Below are 20145 nucleotides of genomic sequence, written 5' to 3'. Positions count from 1 at the left end.
TCAGTTAATGTGCTTCATTAGAATAATATATTTTTTTTAAAAATTATATAAGTGATTTTCAAGTGTAAAGGAAGATGAGGGTTGGATTGCATTAATAATGGGAGGAAAGTTGCAGGCCTCTAAGGTCATCAATTCATATCTGACATAGATCAGCAGCAAAGGTCATTAGCATCTGAGAGTTGTTAATGACTTACGTAAAATGCATTGATGGGTCCAGTCCAGTTTCAAGTAGATGGGGTCCACAAAACCCCACCCTCACTTTTGACATGTGTTGTCATTCTGTGTTGAGATGTGTTGAGAATCAAGTACTTAAAGGATATTGAAACTGAATTATCCTCTGACTTACAGAGATGGCCCTTCTAGGTCAGGATTATGGAACAGTGTAAGAAAGCTTATAGTACCATTGTCTATACTGTATCCTGGGCATAAAGATATTGGTTTCCAAGGCTGTCTAGCCAGCATTTTTCAGGAGAACTGTATTCACTCTTTTGAAAAAGAATGAAAGGAGATGGAAACAATTATTCCACTTTTGTAAAGGCTTTATGACTGAGTTTCCTCAACAACCATTATCTGCAATTCTCTTTAGAGATACAGATCACTTAATAAGGGTACAAAAGTTGCATACTCCAAGGTGGAGCATCATATTTTCTGTGTGCCATTTCTTCAGAAGCATTTCAGTCCACATTGTAAGTATATCTCCAAACAGCATCCTCTACAACTAAAAAAAGATAGTGGCAATAATTAAAAATACCATGAGTTTCCAAACATTTTCTAAGCTGTTAACCACAGGAATCTGGAGAAATGACTCAAGCAAGACAAGAAATAAAGCTGATAGGTGATATTATATGCTAGGAAATCCAATTACTTTTAAGTTATTTATACATTTTAAAGTTGTAAATGTGTACTTTTAAGATATTCTCTGCTGTACATATTTTAAGGTATTTAAGTCTGATCCTCCAAAAATTTGGAATCTAACCCAGAGAGAAACCTCATATAGCTTGAAAAGCACATAAAAATGTGAGTCCTCCATTATCTGCACACATTGTGGCATCTCCATTTGTTAATAAGATTTACAAACCATAGAGGTTTCTGAAGTTTGGTTCAGATGAATTTGTCAGGAACTCTTTTGTCTGCATATTGAGTGAAACTCTGAAGTAAACAGGTTTTCGGTACTGCTTGGTTTCATATTCGGGCAGTGCCATGAGAATAGCTTTGTGAAGGTACCATATTTCTTCTTTGGCCCTGAAATTTTAAAAGGGTTTGTGCATTTCAGCTTTTCCAAGCCAGTTTGTCTTTTCCTACTCTGTGTTGAGTTCACAAACATAAATGTATAAACTAATGTGCTGCAGTTTTTACACATATGGCCAAATCCTGGTCCCTCAGAAATAAATGGCAAAACTTCCACTGGCTCAGGTGGAACCAGGACTTGGTCTATACTGTAATTCCCATGGGAGTTAATGAGACAAGGGAGGTGAGATATCTTTTTTTGGACCAACTTCTGTATAAGCTCAAGAGCTTGTGTCTCTCACCAACAGAAATTGGTCCAATAAAAGATATTACCTCACTCACCTTGACTCTTTCATATCCTGGGACCAACACAGCTACAACAACACTACATACAACTATGGGAGTTAATGAAAGTCAAACATGACGGACTTGATCCTCCATACATGTAATTGATATTATCACCAATGAGTGTTCCAAACACAAAGAGCAAATTCAGGATTGGTCTGACAAAGCCCTGTTCATCAAGTGAAGGGTTTGTGGGATCGCACTGAGAAATAATTGTTTATTGTATACATTTTGTAATGATTTTTAAAGCTGTAATTGTCTCAGTCCTCATGCGGCCACAATTATTTAGTTTTATTCAAAAATCAATAAGGTAGTTCACTTTGCTTTCTTAAAATAACAGTTTATAGGTATAAATTTTCCCTCGGATAGATTAGCATTCTTTATGGCTTAATTATGGTATTCTGGAGCCTTAATAGTGGACAAATATCCCTCCTTTCTCAGTAATTTAATTTTAAAATTCTGGAGCTAGGGTTAGGGTTCCTATGGGTAGGGCACTTGGAGCTAGGGTTAGGTTTCCTATGGGAAGGGCTCCCTGCCCTAGGGTTAAGGTTCCTATGGCTAGGGCTCTCTGCTCTAGGGGTGGGGTTCGTATGTGTAGGGCACTTGCGGCTCGGGTTAGCGTTCCTATGGCTCCCTGCACTAGGGTTAGGGTTCCTATGGGTAGGGGTCCCCACCCTACTGTTAGGGTTCCTATGGGCCAGGCACTTGAAGCTAAGGTTAGGGTTCCTGTGGGTAGGGGTCCCCACCCTACTGTTAGGGTTCGTATGTGTAGGGCACTTAGAGCTAGGGTTAGGGTTCCTACGGGTAGGGTTCCCTGCCCTAGAGTTAGGGTTCCTGTGGGTAGAGGATTTGGAGCTAGGGTTGGGGTCCTATGGGTAGGGCTCCCCGCCCTAGGATTGGGGTTCCTATGGGTAGGGCACCATGAGGATAGTACAGGAAAGATTTTTTGACTTAATTTGGTCACACTAATTTACTTGTTCTTATAAAAACCACTGACTACCCAAAGCTCACTTCTAAAATCCTGCTCTATTTGCAGCCAGACAAAATACTTGGGCAACTGCGTTTTTATGTTGAGCACATGTGACATCTAGTGGCTGTTTTTAGCAATGTATCTGTTTTGTATGTTCTCAGTGGAGATTCCAAGCTATAACCTCTAGTTGTTTATCTGAAAACATCATGAAGGCCTCAACCCATGCGAGTTTCAACATATCTTGGCTGCTTTTATAAAATGAAAGCTTTTTGGATGTTTTATGAGCTAGGCTATGAAATCCTTTTGAATTAATTAGGACGCACTTGCATAGATAGTTTAAAATCTATTCTGACTTTTTTAGAATAGCTAGGAAATTACAGTACCTTTTATTCTCTTTATAATACAAACTGATAACAGTGGATAGGATACTATGTCTCCAATCTTTGTACTGTCCTTTCACTGTCCCAGACAACAAACAAAGTGCTGTGAAAATGGCACAAAAGGGCACTAAAGTTATATTAGAGATGCTTCTGAACTTGTTATTCATACTCTGTCAATGGCAGAGCAGGGACCATTATAGCAAGAGAGTCATCACATCAGGGAGAGTTCAGTCAGTGGTTTACTGCAGACTGGGGACTGGAAAGTGAGAATAAAATAAACACTATGTATATGTTATAAATGTTTGACAAACCAGCAATTAAGTGGTCAGGAAAAGCTTGGTGAAAAGTCTCTTCACCGGCTGGCACTGGATAACTCAAGCATGGCAAACGTTGATGTTCTTTGGCCTGAGTACAGGTGACAGATGTCTTTCACCAAAGGAAGGCTGAAATAAATAGTGAGGGAGAAAGAATGAGAAATGTAAAGAGGATTGGCTTAGTCTATCTTCATTCCTTTGGGCAGACATTTAGGTATTTGTTAGAGTCAACTGGCTTAGGGCCAGAGCGTTCAGCACCTTGCAGGATTGAGCCCTTACTGTCTTCCGTCCTGGCAGGGTTTGTGCTCAGAAACAAGTTGTTTTTCTTAATTTGTTTCCAGTGTTCTAATGTCCTAGAAGGATGGTCACAATGTTGCTCTTTAGAGCTCTATCCTGCAAGTTTTTCTGAGCTCTTTGGCATCAATCATACAAAGCACTTAGATCAGTGTGGCTATTCATGTGCTTAAGTGCTTGGTAGAATTGGGGTCAGAATGTAAGTACTTTGCTATAACAAGCCTATACTACAATTCAAGTTATGTGGCCAGGATATGTAATAGCCAAGAACAGTCATGGCACTTACTAGAGCTGGGCAAATACTGCTAAGACTTTCTACGAATAATCATTCTAAACTTTTTGGGGGGTTGTTTCAGCAATGATAGCTCCCCACAGGGAGAACAAATGTTTACAGAGACTCAATTTTAAATTGGCATGCAGAAATATTTCTGCCGGAAGTGTTGGCAGAGTCATCTAGTCAGGAAACAGAAAGCAGACCTTGTGATTTCTCTGACCAGTCACAACTAATCAACATAGCAAATATCAGTTACTCACAGAAATTAGTTTACAGATTAAACACCAGAGATAAAAATACTTACCCAAAAAATAGCCCTCAAATAATTTTGACTCCTGAATAAATTTGAGGAAATTCAGGTATGTTTGTGGCTATGCCATGAGCAGAGAAGAGTACACATGGAATGGACCAAGTGCTGTACTTATTCTGTGGAGGGCAAGACTGTTCAGCTGGTATAAGCATCATGCTAGGGATGCCAATAAGAGCTAAACAAATCATCAGCAACAGTGAATGTTGCCTCTTTTCTCATCATCGAGGAACGTTTGCTGGTATGTTATTTGTGTTAGTGAGGGAAGTTCTGTCTGAATTTGCTTCCTGGGTAGGTGCCCTACATGTTTCAGAGTGGCCTACTGAGTTACAATGAGGCTGCAATGCAATACACTGAGAGCTACATCTGCCTTAACAATTTTGTGTCCTCACAGCCAATGTTATTTCAGACGGGGGGTTTTTTTCCCCCTGTAAGCAGCCTCTTTGGCCACATGTTTTCCAAAGCTCAGAATTTTGTTTTGTATTGTACAGAGAATAAGAACAAGCAATAGAAATGGGAATCTATTTCAATGGTTCTTTAATTTTCTTGCATCTACTTGATTAATAATCATTTGTTTTGTCAGTTATTTACACTCTAATTTCTATTTCATTGCAGTCTGTGATGCTCCTCTTGCACAGCCAACGCCGCTACATTTTTGAATATGACCAATCAGATTATCTGCTCTCAGTCACCATGCCAAGTATGGTGCGCCATGGTTTGCAAACCATGCTTTCAGTTGGGTACTATCGCAATATCTACACCCCACCAGACAGCACTGCTTCTTTCATACAAGATTTCACCAGAGATGGACGACTTTTGCAAATACTATATCCTGGAACAGGTCGCAGGGTCCTTTATAAATATACCAGACAGTCCCGACTATCAGAGATTCTTTATGATACTACTCAAGTCACATTTACATATGAAGAATCTTCCGGGGTTATTAAAACAATACACTTAATGCATGATGGGTTCATCTGCACCATCAGATACAGACAAACAGGTGGGTTATAACTATCAATATTTTTAAAGGGTGATACTGTCACCTCTGGTAAAACTTTGGCCCCTAATCCTGCAAACACTGTCTATCTGGTATACAGCTTGAAATCAGGTTTTTATGTTGAAGAAGAAAAATGTGTCTGTTTGTCTGTCCACGGACATGTAAAAGCTATCCCATTTGAAATATGAAACATTCTTGTTATCGTTTGCTATGAAGTGGCTCTCATAATATTTGATTATTTGTTATTCCAATATAAGGACATTTGCTAAATAATAAATCAAATTGCTTTACTGTTTGCATTTTCAAGTTTCTCTGTCATGACAAATTCAAAGAAATTATTTATATCAGGAATGTGTTAGCCGTGTTAAAAATAAATTCAAGTTAATATTAGCTTATAAGTAAGTATATGGAAATCATAATTATATGTAAACTATCATTAGTTTAAAAGAATTGTAATAAGTATTTAAGGAATGTCTGTGCACTAAATAAATCCATGAGAGAACAATTTAACATTTTTCTCACTTAAAGATGTTGTAGTCAAATAGCAATAAGACTCAGGAATACATTCAGATTAACATCTTTTCTTTCTTTGTTATATATATTAGATATACTATGGGCCTAATTAGTTTTTTCTTGCTTTTCTTTTTTTTCCTTATTTGCTATATATAGGCCCTCTTATTGGTCGTCAGATCTTCAGATTTAGTGAAGAAGGCCTCGTAAATGCCAGATTTGACTACAGTTACAACAATTTCCGGGTCACAAGCATGCAGGCCATGATAAATGAGACTCCTCTTCCTATTGATCTGTACCGATATGTTGATGTATCTGGAAGGACTGAACAATTTGGAAAATTCAGTGTAATCAATTATGACTTAAACCAAGTTATAACTACCACAGTGATGAAACACACCAAGATTTTTAGTGCCAATGGTCAGGTGATTGAAGTGCAATATGAAATTCTTAAGTCCATAGCCTATTGGATGACCATTCAATATGATAATATGGGTCGTATGGTGATATGTGATATACGAGTAGGAGTAGATGCCAACATAACAAGGTATTTTTATGAGTATGATGCTGATGGTCAACTTCAAACTGTCTCTGTGAATGACAAAACCCAGTGGCGTTATAGTTATGACCTGAATGGAAACATCAACTTGCTTAGTCATGGAAACAGTGCCCGTCTCACTCCTCTGAGATATGATCTTAGAGATCGCATCACTAGACTAGGAGAAATTCAGTACAAAATGGATGAAGATGGTTTTCTTAGACAAAGAGGCAATGAAATATTTGAGTATAACTCGAATGGTCTCCTGAACAAAGCCTACAACAAAGTGTCTGGTTGGACTGTGCAATACTGTTATGATGGGCTTGGACGACGAGTTGCAAGTAAATCGAGTCTAGGACAACACCTACAGTTCTTTTATGCTGATCTCTCCAATCCAATCAGAGTTACTCATTTATACAATCATACTAGCTCAGAAATAACTTCCCTGTATTATGATCTTCAAGGCCATCTCATTGCTATGGAGTTAAGCAGTGGAGAAGAATATTATGTTGCTTGTGACAACACCGGCACACCCCTAGCTATCTTTAGCAGTCGGGGCCAAGTAATAAAAGAAATTCTGTACACACCTTATGGAGATATCTACCAGGACACTTATCCAGATTTTCAGGTTATCATTGGTTTTCATGGAGGGCTCTATGATTCTCTTACTAAATTAGTGCACTTGGGTCAAAGGGATTATGACGTCATTGCTGGACGATGGACAACGCCAAATCATCATGTGTGGAAACATCTAAACACCATTCCCAAACCATTTAATCTTTACTCATTTGAAAATAACTATCCAGTTGGCAGAATCCAAGATGTTGCTAAGTATACGACAGGTAAAAAAAAATTCCTATTAAAAATACTTCTGGGTCAAATCCTTATATGGATGCAAGTCCATGGAATTTGCACACATCAGAGAAGAAGAGTGGACTTTCAAGTTGCATACATTTTAGTTGAATGTATTTAACCTCCTACTACCCACATAGCTTTGTCTATTTTCTGTGACCTTTCAGCCCGTCAATAAAGCAAGCAAATAACTGTATGTGCTGCCTTTGCTAAGTACTAGAATTTGAAAAAGAGTTGAGGCAGCATTATCTGAATTCCTTTCCATGATATGTGGAAGGAAGTACAATACAGAATTCAGGATAGCGATGTTCTGTGATAACATAATTTATTTTCTTCTGGTAACCAATTTTGAAAATTTAATATTATGTCAAATCAGTATTGCAATTTAGTTATTAATGTTTTGAAGTTTGGTTAGGCCTTGGTAAAAGATGTCTAGTAGCACTGATAGCTGCATTAGTAGTTCTAATTTCAGTTCTATCAGAATGGAGAACTATGGGCTCCTTTGCCAGTGCACAGCTAGCACTGTCACTTTTGCTTCTCCTCACCTTATCTTCTGGATCACTTTACCTAGAAATGGAAAGTACAAAATACATTCAGCTTCCCAAGAATTAAGAGCATTGTTGCTAACAATGTTTTGATTTTGTTTTGTAGACATTGGAAGTTGGCTAGAGCTGTTCGGTTTCCAGCTACACAATGTGCTTCCTGGATTTCCAAAACCAGAGATAGAAACTGTGGAGACAACATATGAACTTCTACAGCTTCAAACAAAAACCCAAGAGTGGGATCCTGGAAAGGTTAGCAAAAATCTGCCCTCAAAAGCAGACAGTCTGCTTGCTAGTTCACTGGACTATTTCTAAACCTAAATTAAAGAATACAATTAGAAAATACATAGAAAAATGTTCAATCAGATCTTAATAAAAAGCCCAGACCACTGTGATCTGAGGGATGATTTTTCAGGAGGAGAACAATTCAATTAATTGAGGAGATTTTTGTCCATTACTCCTACATTATTTTTATTTTATTACCATAACATCTAAGATCCCTAGTTTCCATAATTTCAATACCTCTTTATGCTATGTGCTATATTCAAAAACAGAACAAAGATGTTCCCTACACCAAATAGTTTACAATCTAAATATAAGACAAAAGAGTACAGATGGATACAGACACACTGACGTGAAGTACAAAGAAACAATGGGACAGTATGGGTCAGCATGCTAGGCAGTGGCCTCAGCACACCAATGGCCTAACCATTGTGACGTTGTTTTTTTAGATCTCATGGTAGAGGAGAGTTTTTGGAAGGAGGACAATGCATTAGTTTTGCAGGTGTTTACAGGGCACTCCTCCCAAGCAGAGGGGTAGAAAGTAAGAAGGTGCTTGTTTGAAAATATAACAAGTAACAAGCTATAGGTTTCATGTAATAAATTTATACGTACTGAAATATTAAGTGCAAATGAAATCAACAGATCTTCCGCTTTTATTGGAATGATGCCACAATGAGGAGTGCAAAAACACCAAAATTTTAAATCTTTAAAAGTCTTTTCCTCTGTAAAAATGTTCTGTGGTAGAACAGATTATTTTTTTAGCATAGTAGGGTGGTGGTGATGGTGGTGTTTTTGTTTTAATTTTTTAGTTCTAAGTCTCAAACCTGCCTCAGGCCTTGTCTGCACTCAGAACGAGCCACGTTTCAGCAATTGATGGCTAGCAGTCAATGTAACTGCACCAATACAGATCTCAGCTATTCTCTGGGCAGACACTCACGTTCAAGATTTGATCCTTATTGAACATCTATTAACAAAACATTGCAGTTTTACAAAACAAGGTAGAACAGGAGGGACTGATTCTCTACTGCCTCTCACCTTGTGTAGTCATGTTAAGTGGGTGTAAAATGCTACCTGATCGAAGTAACAGCATTTTAAACTCACTTGGCCCAGGTGTGAATAACTATGGAAGGTACAAAGTGGTGAAGACTCAGGCCCACTAATTTTAGGGCCCTTCACATGCAAAACTCCCATTGAAGTCACTCAGATTTTATGGTGATGCTGAAATGCTATAGTGATGGCCACAATAAAAGAACATGGATGGATGGATGTCAGTAGGAGTCTGCCTGAGTAGGGACTCCAGGATTAGGCACTAAATCTATCATAGCTCTTAGGTACCTATTTGGCCTCCATTACTGTAGTGTTCTGGCACCTCGGGACCTTTAATGTATTCATTCTTAAGAGATCGGATTGTTCTAACCCAGATGTTCCCATGCTTTCTTTTGCTGAACTCCCCTTCAGAAATTCATGTCTCATGCGGACTCCCCTCTCAGGGGAGGCGGACCTGGTACCTGCTGGGGGGACCCTTCTGTTGAGGATAGGGGAGCTGCGGGGACTTCCATTCCCACCCCCCATACTCAAGGACAGGGTAAGGAGGGTCAGAAGTCAGCACCCCATGAGTATTGCCCCCCCACACCGGACACAGCCCCCTCCTGGCCATAATCCTTCAGCACAGCCCCATCCACTTCCCTTGCACAGGCTTTGTCCTGCAAGGGAAGGAGATGGGGCTCTGGCACAGCCAGAAGGGGGCTGGGTGGGTCTTCGGTTGCCCTTTTGCAGTGTCTGTGCCAGCCACCCCAGCAGAGGAGTGTAACTGCCAGCTGGTGGCTACTGCAGTTGTGGCAGTGAGACAGGCAGAGAGTCTGGTCCCAGCATCTAAGACTGCCCTGATAGTCCCACCCCCAATTGGAGTTCATGCCCCACCATGTGAAAACCTCTCTTCTACACGATTCTTCCTATTTTACAGATGGAGAATTGAATCACAGTGACTCGTCCAAGGTCACCCAGGGTGTTTATGGTAGAGCAGGGAACTGCACTCAGGTCCCCCAGTCCCAAGATGACATACTCACCACTAGAATAGCAATTTCTGGGAGAATATAAGGAATTTTCACCAAGGTTTCTTTCTTATGTAAGAAGATGCAAATATGTGATTCTTCTTTTGATGCTTGGAAACTAAAGGGTCCAAGAGACCCTAAGCTGCAGCGGCACAGGAGCCAGCAAACAGAGCTGTAAACAGAGGAGTTTCAGTGGGAATTTGCAAGGGGAGTTTGGGGGGAAGACTAAGAGAGGCAGGCAGAGGAGCAGACAGGCTCGTGAAGGGAGTGTGTGGTGTTCTGGCAGTGTTTTGGTGCTCGTTGGGGGTTTGTTTTGCTGTGGGTGGTGGTCTTTTGGTTTGGTTTGTGTTTCCCGGACTTACAGGATTTAGGTGGAAAGGCTATGACAGATACAGAGGAAGCAGTGGTAGTGACCCAAGCAGGGGAAGACACAATGAATATGACTGGATGCAGAAGCTGCAGCATGTACATGATCTGGGAGGGGATACCTGATTGGATTGGAGATGCAGGTGGAAACTCTGGTTGAGTTTAGAAGGGGGTTTGAGGAGATGATGGAGCAAAGACATGAGGAGGCTGAAGGGAAAAGCTCAGACTTGCAGATGGAAGCAGGACAAAAGAACTCTGAGGGGAGACTGCTGGGTGAGGAAAGTGGACAGTGGAAGCATGTGACTAAGAGAACCAGGCAGAGGAAAAGACAGGCTAGTGAAGGAGAAATAGAGCTCAGGAACAGGTTTGCGGAGTTGGAAAATGAAGAAGGGGCACAGCAGGTGGTCACTGAAGGTGAGAGGGCAAGGAAGAAGAGAAGAGCAGCTAGTCCAATAGGAAGAGGGGAAGAGTCAATGGAGATAACACCAAATATGAGCCCCAGGAGGATACAGGATGGGTTGCAGAGGATTGCAAGGGAGAATAGGAATCGAGAGGACTTGCAGCCAGAGGGTGCAGGAGATAGACTGGAGGATCGCACCATCACCAGGAAAAGGCAGGTCTACATGATTGGGGACTCCTTAATGAGAAGAATAGACAGGCCTGTAACCAGAGCTGATCCAGAGAACAGAAGGGTGTGCTGTCTGTCGGGTGCTAAGATATGGGATGTGCCTAAAGAGGATCCTAACAGGAGCAGGAAGGAATCCACTGATTGTCCTTCATGTGGGAACAAATGATACGGCTAGATTCTCGCTGGAACGTATCAAGGGAGACTATGCCCTTGAGACTAGGGAGACTATGCCTAGGAGGGTCAGGACAAAACTGGGAGGAAAGATCAAACCAGTATCTTAGATGCCTATATACAAATGCGAGAAGTATGGGTAATAAGCAGGAAGAACTGGAAGTGCTAATAAATAAATACAACTATGACATTGTTGGCATCACTGAAACTTGGTGGGATAATACACGTGATTGGAATGTTGGTGTGGATGGATACAGCTTGCTCAGGAAGGATAGACGGGGAAAAGGGAGGAGGTGTTGCCTTATATATTAAAAATGTACACACTTGGACTGAGGTAGAGATGGACATAGGAGATGGAAGTGTTGAGAGTCTCTGGGTTAGGCTAAAAGGGGTAAAAAACAAGGGTGATGTCATGCTAGGAGTCTACTACAGGCCACCTAACCAGGTGGAAGAGGTGGATGAGGCTTTTTTTAAACAACTAACAAAATCATCCAAAGCCCAAGATTTGGTGGTGATGGGGGACTTCAACTATCCGGATATATGTTGGGAAAATAACACAGCGGGGCACAGACTATCCAACAAATTCTTGGACTGCATTGCAGACAACTTTTTATTTCAGAAGGTTGAAAAAGCTACTAGGGGGGAAGCTGTTCTAGACTTGATTTTAACAAATAGGGAGGAACTCGTTGAGAATTTGAAAGTAGAAGGCAGCTTGGGTGAAAGTGATCATGAAATCATAGAGTTTGCAATTCTAAGGAAGGGTAGAAGGGAGAACAGCAAAATAGAGACAATGGATTTCAGGAAGGCGGATTTTGGTAAGCTCAGAGAGCTGATAGGTAAGGTCCCATGGGAATCAAGACTGAGGGGAAAAACAACTGAGGAGAGTTGGCAGTTTTTCAAAGGGACACTATTAAGGGCCCAAAAGCAAGCTATTCCGCTGGTTAGGAAAGATAGAAAATGTGGCAAAAGACCACCTTGGCTTAACCACGAGATCTTGCATGATCTAAAAAATAAAAAGGAGTCATACAAAAAATGGAAACTAGGACAGATTACAAAGGATGAATATAGGCAAACAACACAGGAATGCAGGGGCAAGATTAGAAAGGCAAAGGCACAAAATGAGCTCAAACTAGCTACGGGAATAAAGGGGAACAAGAAGACTTTTTATCAATACATTAGAAGCAAGAGGAAGACCAAAGACAGGGTAGGCCCACTGCTTAGTGAAGAGGGAGAAACAGTAACAGGAAACTTGGAAATGGCAGAGATGCTTAATGACTTCTTTGTTTCGGTCTTCACCGAGAAGTCTGAAGGAATGCCTAACATAGTGAATGCTAATGGGAAGGGGGTAGGTTTAGCAGATAAAATAAAAAAAGAACAAGTTAAAAATCACTTAGAAAAATTAGATGCCTGCAAGTCACCAGGGCCTGATGAAATGCATCCTAGAATACTCAAGGAGCTAATAGAGGAGGTATCTGAGCCTCTAGCTATTATCTTTGGAAAATCATGGGAGACGGGAGAGATTCCAGAAGACTGGAAAAGGGCAAATATAGTGCCCATCTATAAAAAGGGAAATAAAAACAACCCAGGAAACTACAGACCAGTTAGTTTAACTTCTGTGCCAGGGAAGATAATGGAGCAAGTAATTAAGGAAATCATCTGCAAACACTTGGAAGGTGGTAAGGTGATAGGGAACAGCCAGCATGGATTTGTAAAGAACAAATCATGTCAAACCAATCTGATAGCTTTCTTTGATAGGATAACGAGTCTTGTGGATAAGGGAGAAGCTGTGGATGTGGTATACCTAGACTTTAGTAAGGCATTTGTTACAGTCTCGCATGATATTCTTATCGACAAACTAGGCAAATACAATTTAGATGGGGCTACTATAAGGTGGGTGCATAACTGGCTGGATAACCGTACTCAGAGAGTTGTTATTAATGGTTCCCAATCCTGCTGGAAAGGCATAACGAGTGGGGTTCCGCAGGGGTCTGTTTTGGGACCGGCTCTGTTCAATATCTTCATTAACGACTTAGATATTGGCATAGAAAGTACGCTTATTAAGTTTGCGGATGATACCAAACTGGGAGGGATTGCAACTGCTTTGGAGGACAGGGTCATAATTCAAAATGATCTGGACAAATTGGAGAAATGGTCTGAGTTAAACAGGATGAAGTTTAACAAAGACAAATGCAAAGTGCTCCACTTAGGAAGAAAAAATCTGTTTCACACATACAGAATGGGAAGAGACTGTCTAGGAAGGAGTACGGCAGAAAGGGATCTAGGGGTTATAGTGGACCACAAGCTAAATATGAGTCAACAGTGTGATGCTGTTGCAAAAAAAGCAAACATGATTCTGGGATGTATTAACAGGTGTGTTGTGAACAAGACACGAGAAGTCATTCTTCCGCTCTACTCTGCTCTGGTTAGGCCTCAGCTGGAGTATTGTGTCCAGTTCTGGGCACCGCATTTCAAGAAAGATGTGGAGAAATTGGAAAGGGTCCAGAGAAGAGCAACAAGAATGATTAAAGGTCTTGAGAACATGACCTATGAAGGAAGGCTGAAAGAATTGGGTTTGTTTAGTTTGGAAAAGAGAAGACTGAGAGGGGACATGATAGCAGTTTTCAGGTATCTAAAAGGGTGTCATAAGGAGGAGGGAGAAAACTTGTTCACCTTAGCCTCTGAGGATAGAACAAGAAGCAATGGGCTTAAACTGCAGCAAGGGAGGGCTAGGTTGGACATTAGGAAAAAGTTCCTAACTGTCAGGGTGGTTAAACACTGGAATAAATTGCCTAGGGAGGTTGTGGAATCTCCATCTCTGGAGATATTTAAGAGTAGGTTAGATAAATGTCTATCAGGGATGGTCTAGACAGTATTTGGTCCTGCCATGCGGGCAGGGGACTGGACTCGATGACCTCTCGAGGTCCCTTCCAGTCCTAGAATCTATGAATCTATGAATCTATGCCAGTCTGGGGAAGACGCTTAAGGAAATCGAGGCTCAGGTGATCTTCAGTGGGATTCTGCCTGTTCCTAGAGAAGGGCAACAAAGGTGTGACAAGATGATGATCAACAGATGGCTCAAGCAGTAGTGCTATAAGGAGGGCTTTGGCATGTATGGCCACTGGGAGGCATTCATGGACAGAGGACTGTTCTCTCGGGATGGACTTCACCTGAGTAGGGAGGGAAATAGACTTCTAGGATGGAGGCTGGCACAACTGATTAAGAGAGCTTTAAACTAGGAATTTGGGGGAGATGGTTGGGAGATGTCCAGGTAATCTCCATGCCAGATTTTAACATTGAGAGGGAAGAAAACAAAGTAAGAAAGGATACAGCCGTGGGTAGAAAAAAGCAGAAAGCCTACAAGGAGTGGAAGATGGGAGTGATCGTCAAGGAAAGCTACCTTATTGAAGTCAGAACATGTAGGGATAAAGTGAGAAAGGCCAAAAGCCATGTAGAGTTGGACCTTGCAAAGGGAATTAAAACCAATAGTAAAAGGTTCTATAGCCATATAAATAAGAAGAAAACGAGGAAAGAAGAAGTGGGACCGCTAAACACTGAGGATGGAGTGGAGGTTAAGGATAATCTAGGCATGGCCCAATATCTAAACAAATACTTTGCCTCAGATTTGAGGACTTCAATAGCTCAGACATAGGTTAGGGGTTTGATACAGGAGTGGGTGAGTGAGATTCTGTGGCCTGCGTTGTGCAGGAGGTCAGACTAGACAATCAGAATGGTCCCTTCTGACCTTAAAGTCTATGATTCTATGAAGCAGTACAAACAGGCCACTGTAAAGTTTATTACTATATTTTTTGTTGTTGCTACAGCACCACAGATGTGCATGATGCTTTACAGACAAATTTAAAGGATCAGTACCTGCTCCGAGGAGCTATAGATATCAGTAGAAACTTGATATCATATGGTACTATAATAAACTGTATAAAAATCTTTTACTTCAAACTGTGTTAATATTTATGTTTCCAGACTATCCTTGGCATTCAGTGTGAGCTGCAAAAACAACTTAGGAACTTTATATCCTTGGACCAACTTCCTATGACCCCCAGATACAGCGACGGGAGGTGTCTTGAAGGAGGAAAACAACCCAGGTTTGCAGCCATTCCTTCTGTTTTTGGAAAAGGTATCAAATTTGCCATTAAGGATGGGATAGTGACTGCTGATATTATAGGAGTAGCAAATGAGGATAGCCGGCGCATTGCCACCATCCTCAACAATGCTCACTATCTTGAGAACCTGCATTTTACCATAGAAGGGCGAGATACACACTACTTCATCAAGCTGGGGTCTTTGGAAGAAGACTTGGCTCTAATAGGCAACACAGGAGGCCGGCGCATTTTGGAGAATGGTGTCAATGTCACTGTGTCTCAGATGACTTCTGTGATAAATGGGAGGACTAGACGGTTTGCTGATATACAGCTCCAACATGGTGCTTTGTGCTTTAATGTTCGATATGGGACAACCATTGAAGAAGAAAAGAACCATGTCTTAGAAATAGCCAGGCAGAGGGCAGTAGCTCAGGCCTGGACTAAGGAACAAAGACGGCTGCAAGAAGGTGAAGAAGGCATTAGGGCATGGACAGAGGGAGAAAAACAGCAGCTTTTAAGCACTGGGAGGGTACAAGGCTACGATGGATATTTTGTTTTATCTGTGGAGCAGTATCTAGAACTTTCTGACAGTGCCAACAATATTCACTTTATGAGACAGAGTGAAATAGGCAGGAGGTAACAAAGAAAACCTCTGCCTTTGCGTCACCAAAGACTGCCTGTTTTTAAACATAAAATGGTTTATTGTATTGGTTTTTCTAGAGCAGAACTCTGTATATATAAATATAGAGGAAAACACATATCCAACTGCCTTTAAATGTGACAGAAGATGGTATTTTAATATTGTTTGTTTAACTCTGAGAGACGACAGTGAAGATTTTTAGTTCTTGTGTGGCAGTATTCAAAATTTCAGAAGCAGAGTTCAAATGGTTCAACAACACAACTTAGAAAGGCGCCACTCTTGTTTAAATTGCAGATACATGCAGAATATTTAAGAATTCGTGTGCTCTGCTTTCTTCTTGAACATACATATCTTCTTAGTTCATTAATTTAATAGCTTGCAGATGATTTAAAAGGTTATAGAGCTTGATTCTGCAACCCTTACTCACCTGGGTACTCCTTACTCACATGAGTTTTTCCATTGACTTTAATGGGATGGCTCACAAGAGCAAGTGCTGCAGGACTGTATTTAGAACCTTGTATCAGCACATTTCATTTTTCACAACTGTGATCTAAAGAAGTTCCAGACCTGAAAACGGGGAAACGCAGTAGGCATTGGATACAGTAGCACAGAATGGCTGTCCCATATTACATTTATCTTCACTCATCCGTTGCCTCCTCCCATTCTCTCAGTGATAAATGTCATGTTGTGTAGAGTTTTGCATGTGGCAGTGTTCTATGATTCTCTCCCTGAGGGCTTCGGTCAGACCTGGATTACACTGGATTCTGCTGGCATAACCTCAAGCACAGAAGCCTGATGGCAGAAAGTCCACCTGACCGAGTGTTGCACGAGGTGCCACAGCTAGCCATCACCACTCTAAAAGTAGAAAGAAATGTGCACAAGGGTCTGATCCAAAGTGCCCAAATTGACTTTCCATTGACTTCAATGAGCTTTAGATCAGGCCCTGATTCAGTGCATCCCAAGCAATCTCTGCCAGTAGTACTTCTGTGGATCCCCAGACAAACTTAAAGCCTCTCTACTGGAAGGATTCACACACGCCCTCTTTGCCAGTGAGGGTGAAAAAAGGCCTGTCTCACTATAGAGAATAGTATCCTTTGTGTTCACTGGACAGGGATTCTTCAGTTCATGATTCGTTTGTAAATTGGAGTGGTATCAGTTTTTCGTCATCACCTTAGCCTCTTCTCACATTAATAATTATGCTGTATGACTCAATTTTTATGTGTGAAATAGACTGGTGGGTCAGATTCGGTGAACCTAAGTGTGGATAGTAAGTGTCGGACATTTTGGGAATGATTCTACACTCTTTGGCTCAGTCTGTAGAGCACATAGCAAAGTATTATAATGGTAGGGCGGGAATTTTATTTCGCAGGATATCATGAGCTGTCAATATAGTGATTTCATAGCAAAGTGTGTGATCCTTCTTTTAACCTGTCATTTTTAAAGGACCTAATTGTTTTGTGGGGGATTGTGTGCAAATTTTCTTAGTTAATTTCAGACGGGATTAGAATTTCCTCTTAGAACCTATGTATCTTTAATGGTGACATTATTGCACATTTTTACCAAAACAGACATAGTAAATATAGTCTAATCATCTCTGCTCATATTTACTTTTGCCAAAAGCAGGGTTTGTTTGTTTTTTTCCTTTCCTGCTTTCTTTTTTCTTTTGTTTTCGGGCAAGGGGGACAAACTGTAGTGAACTTAGAGATGAGCCTGAATTGGAACATCAGGTCTGATCCCCCTTCAAACTTTGGGGAAGTTTGGATCCAGCTCTCAACTTCACAACTTGGGCCTCCCTTTATGGATTCAGTCCTGCTCCCATTGAAGTCAATGACTGGCAAGATCAGGCGCAGTGATGAACTGATCCAGAAGAATGCCATCCACACACCACCCCAAACTCTGGAGAAATTTGGATTGAAATCTAGATCCAAATATTGTCATTGGGCTCATCACTCACTAATGTACAATACTGGGAGCTGACCAAGTCTGGTATTGATAGCTCTCATCTCTGTAATTTCCCATAAAATCATGGAGAATTTGAATACCTCCACACCAGCCTAAAAATGGACCTTCAGATCCTTGAGCCTCTGATGTTCTTTTAATCAATGACAAAATAATTTATGAACTGTATATAGAGAGTGCATTCATAAATGTGATGATGTATTTTATCACTGATCCAAGATGTCAATATTAGAGTCTATTTTACTTATATTTTAACCAATTATACTTTTTTGCAATTCACTAATGATGTATCATTTTCAAACTGCTTTAAATATCCATTATAAACAAACATTTGAAGCTCTTAATAGTAAATTACCTTGAACTGTGCATTTCTAGTATGTAATACATATTTAGTTAGCTTGTGCCTTTAGTTTCTTAAAGTTATATTTGTATTATATGCAGGAAATGCACTTTGTATTACCTACAGCTGTGGTTTTTAATACTGCCTTGATTATTATTATTCTCATTATTATGCCAAAAGGTCAAAGAGTGAAATGTATTACAAGTTTGTCTCTCAAAGCAGATCTGGCATTTTTCCAGTTTATGCGTAGAAAATTTAAGATACATTTTTGGACAGTTTCTTATGAAAATATGGATGTATAAGGAATCAAATGACATTACATGGCCCTGTATTCTGGTGGCATAAGAAAATGTCTTCATCGTGTTTGGTTATAAAATTGAGAAAAATAAAAATTCAGTGTCATTTTTAGATGAGCACGATAGCATTTCTAAAGAAAATGACATGTATTTATTAATACAAGAGCACTGGAGGCCAAAGTTATACTTACACACACAGGCCAGGCACCATTCAAGAGCGCTCCAGTGAAGGAATAGATCGAAACCATTTTGTTCAAGAACAATGTAAGATGGAGGCAGGGAATATTTCAGTCTCCATGTTTATTTATTTTTTAGTGACTAAGCCAATTTTCTTAGTGTTTTTAATTTTGCACTATAGCCTAGAGACCCAAATGACAAAAACACAAAACAAAAAAAATCACCTGGGACAGTTTTATGATCATTCAGATCAAATAAATTGATGATTGCATTCTGTGTTGGGAACCTGGTTAAGAACATAAGAACATAAGAAAGGCCGTACTGGGTCAGACCAAAGGTCCATCTAGCCCAGTATCTGTCTACCGACAGTGGCCAATGCCAGGTGCCCCAGAGGGAGTGAACCTAACAGGCAATGATCAAGTGATCTCTCTCCTGCCATCCATCTCCATCCTCTGACTTTTTTCTAAAAGTGAAAAAAACAAACACATACTAATGCACACTATCTTTTAGCAAAATACTTACCATGAGAAGATACATGTTACATTTTTATGACAGCAAAACAACAGTGTGTAAAAATAATGTTTCCTTTGTTTTCATGTTTATTTAGAAAACTAGAACATTTCAAAGGTATATAGATGTAGAACATAGCCAAATAGATACAGACTGGACAATGTGCAACTCGGTGTACACATTCTAGCTGTTTAGTTTGAGATCTTTAATATCCTCTCAGTTGTATGCGAGTTAGAAGCTGTCTTTTTTTTTTAAACATGTTTTCATGCACTTTCAGAAGTTTTATTTTTTCAAGATCTGCACTTATTCCCGTTCACCAAGCCCTCTTTATATCACCGTCCTGGGTAGGGGAGGGCAAACAATGTAAGTGTTATAAAGAGGTACTTTTACAAGGATAAACCTTAATGGAGATTAACGTTATTGGAAGCCAATGTACAGTAGCCTATGATTAGAGTGTTATAAACAGAGGCACCTATAGTAAGGTTGGAGTATATAAGGGAATAAAATCTACAGCTTCCTTTCAACATGCTTGTCTGCTCTGCAGAATTCACATCAGCATAATTGATCAGTCTAACATTTCAGCATTCAGATCAGACTGCCACAATGGTTTTTTCCCCATCAAATAGAGACAAATAAAATGCTGACTGTTATTTAAGGCTGTCCTTTATACAAAGCATTATCAGGTCAAAAGCTTACTGGGTGTAAGAGGAATTACTTCTCAAGTTCAACTTACTGTGGATTTGTCTTGGCATTTGTCATCTTACATTATTTGTCCAAGAAAATGTGTTTGCCAGTTACAATATTTCCTTAGACTTAGTGGTGGACTTTAGCCTCTTAATAAATGTTAGTATGTCAGATTGTGTCCTTGATGATATTTTACTTGTATGAACCATGGTAAAACATTGAAATCTTAATATTCTTCTGGCAAAAGTGTCAATAAAAGAGAAAGAGAAACATAGCACACAGTATATGTCAAAAACATATTTCTCTTTAGCTTTCTCATTAAAAGTAAAGATGTTTACAGTGTATGCCAAGAGCTTCAGTTTCTACCTAACAGTTAGAGGTTCTAATCTTA

The 20145-nt window shown here is 40.2% G+C and overlaps 1 protein-coding gene across 4 annotated transcripts in view; it reads left to right on the top strand.

Moving 5' to 3' along the window:
- The window catches only part of TENM1 (teneurin transmembrane protein 1), a 385653-nt gene extending 369865 nt beyond the window's left edge, over nucleotides 1-15788 (top strand). For all 4 annotated transcript variants that reach the window (XM_065411098.1, XM_065411097.1, XM_065411096.1 and 1 more), the window contains 4 exons: nucleotides 4727-5114; nucleotides 5781-7001; nucleotides 7663-7805; nucleotides 15030-15788. In XM_065411098.1, the coding sequence (XP_065267170.1) occupies nucleotides 4727-5114; nucleotides 5781-7001; nucleotides 7663-7805; nucleotides 15030-15788 (2511 nt within the window). The remainder of the gene's footprint in view (nucleotides 1-4726; nucleotides 5115-5780; nucleotides 7002-7662; nucleotides 7806-15029) is intronic.
- Nucleotides 15789-20145: the final 4357 nt, after the last annotated feature.

Source organism: Emys orbicularis, chromosome 9, assembly GCF_028017835.1.
Source record: "Emys orbicularis isolate rEmyOrb1 chromosome 9, rEmyOrb1.hap1, whole genome shotgun sequence".
In the NCBI taxonomy this organism is placed as follows: Eukaryota; Metazoa; Chordata; order Testudines; family Emydidae; genus Emys; species Emys orbicularis.
Note: the sequence above shows the minus strand (reverse complement) of the source record. Positions and strands in the feature narration are given on the sequence as shown.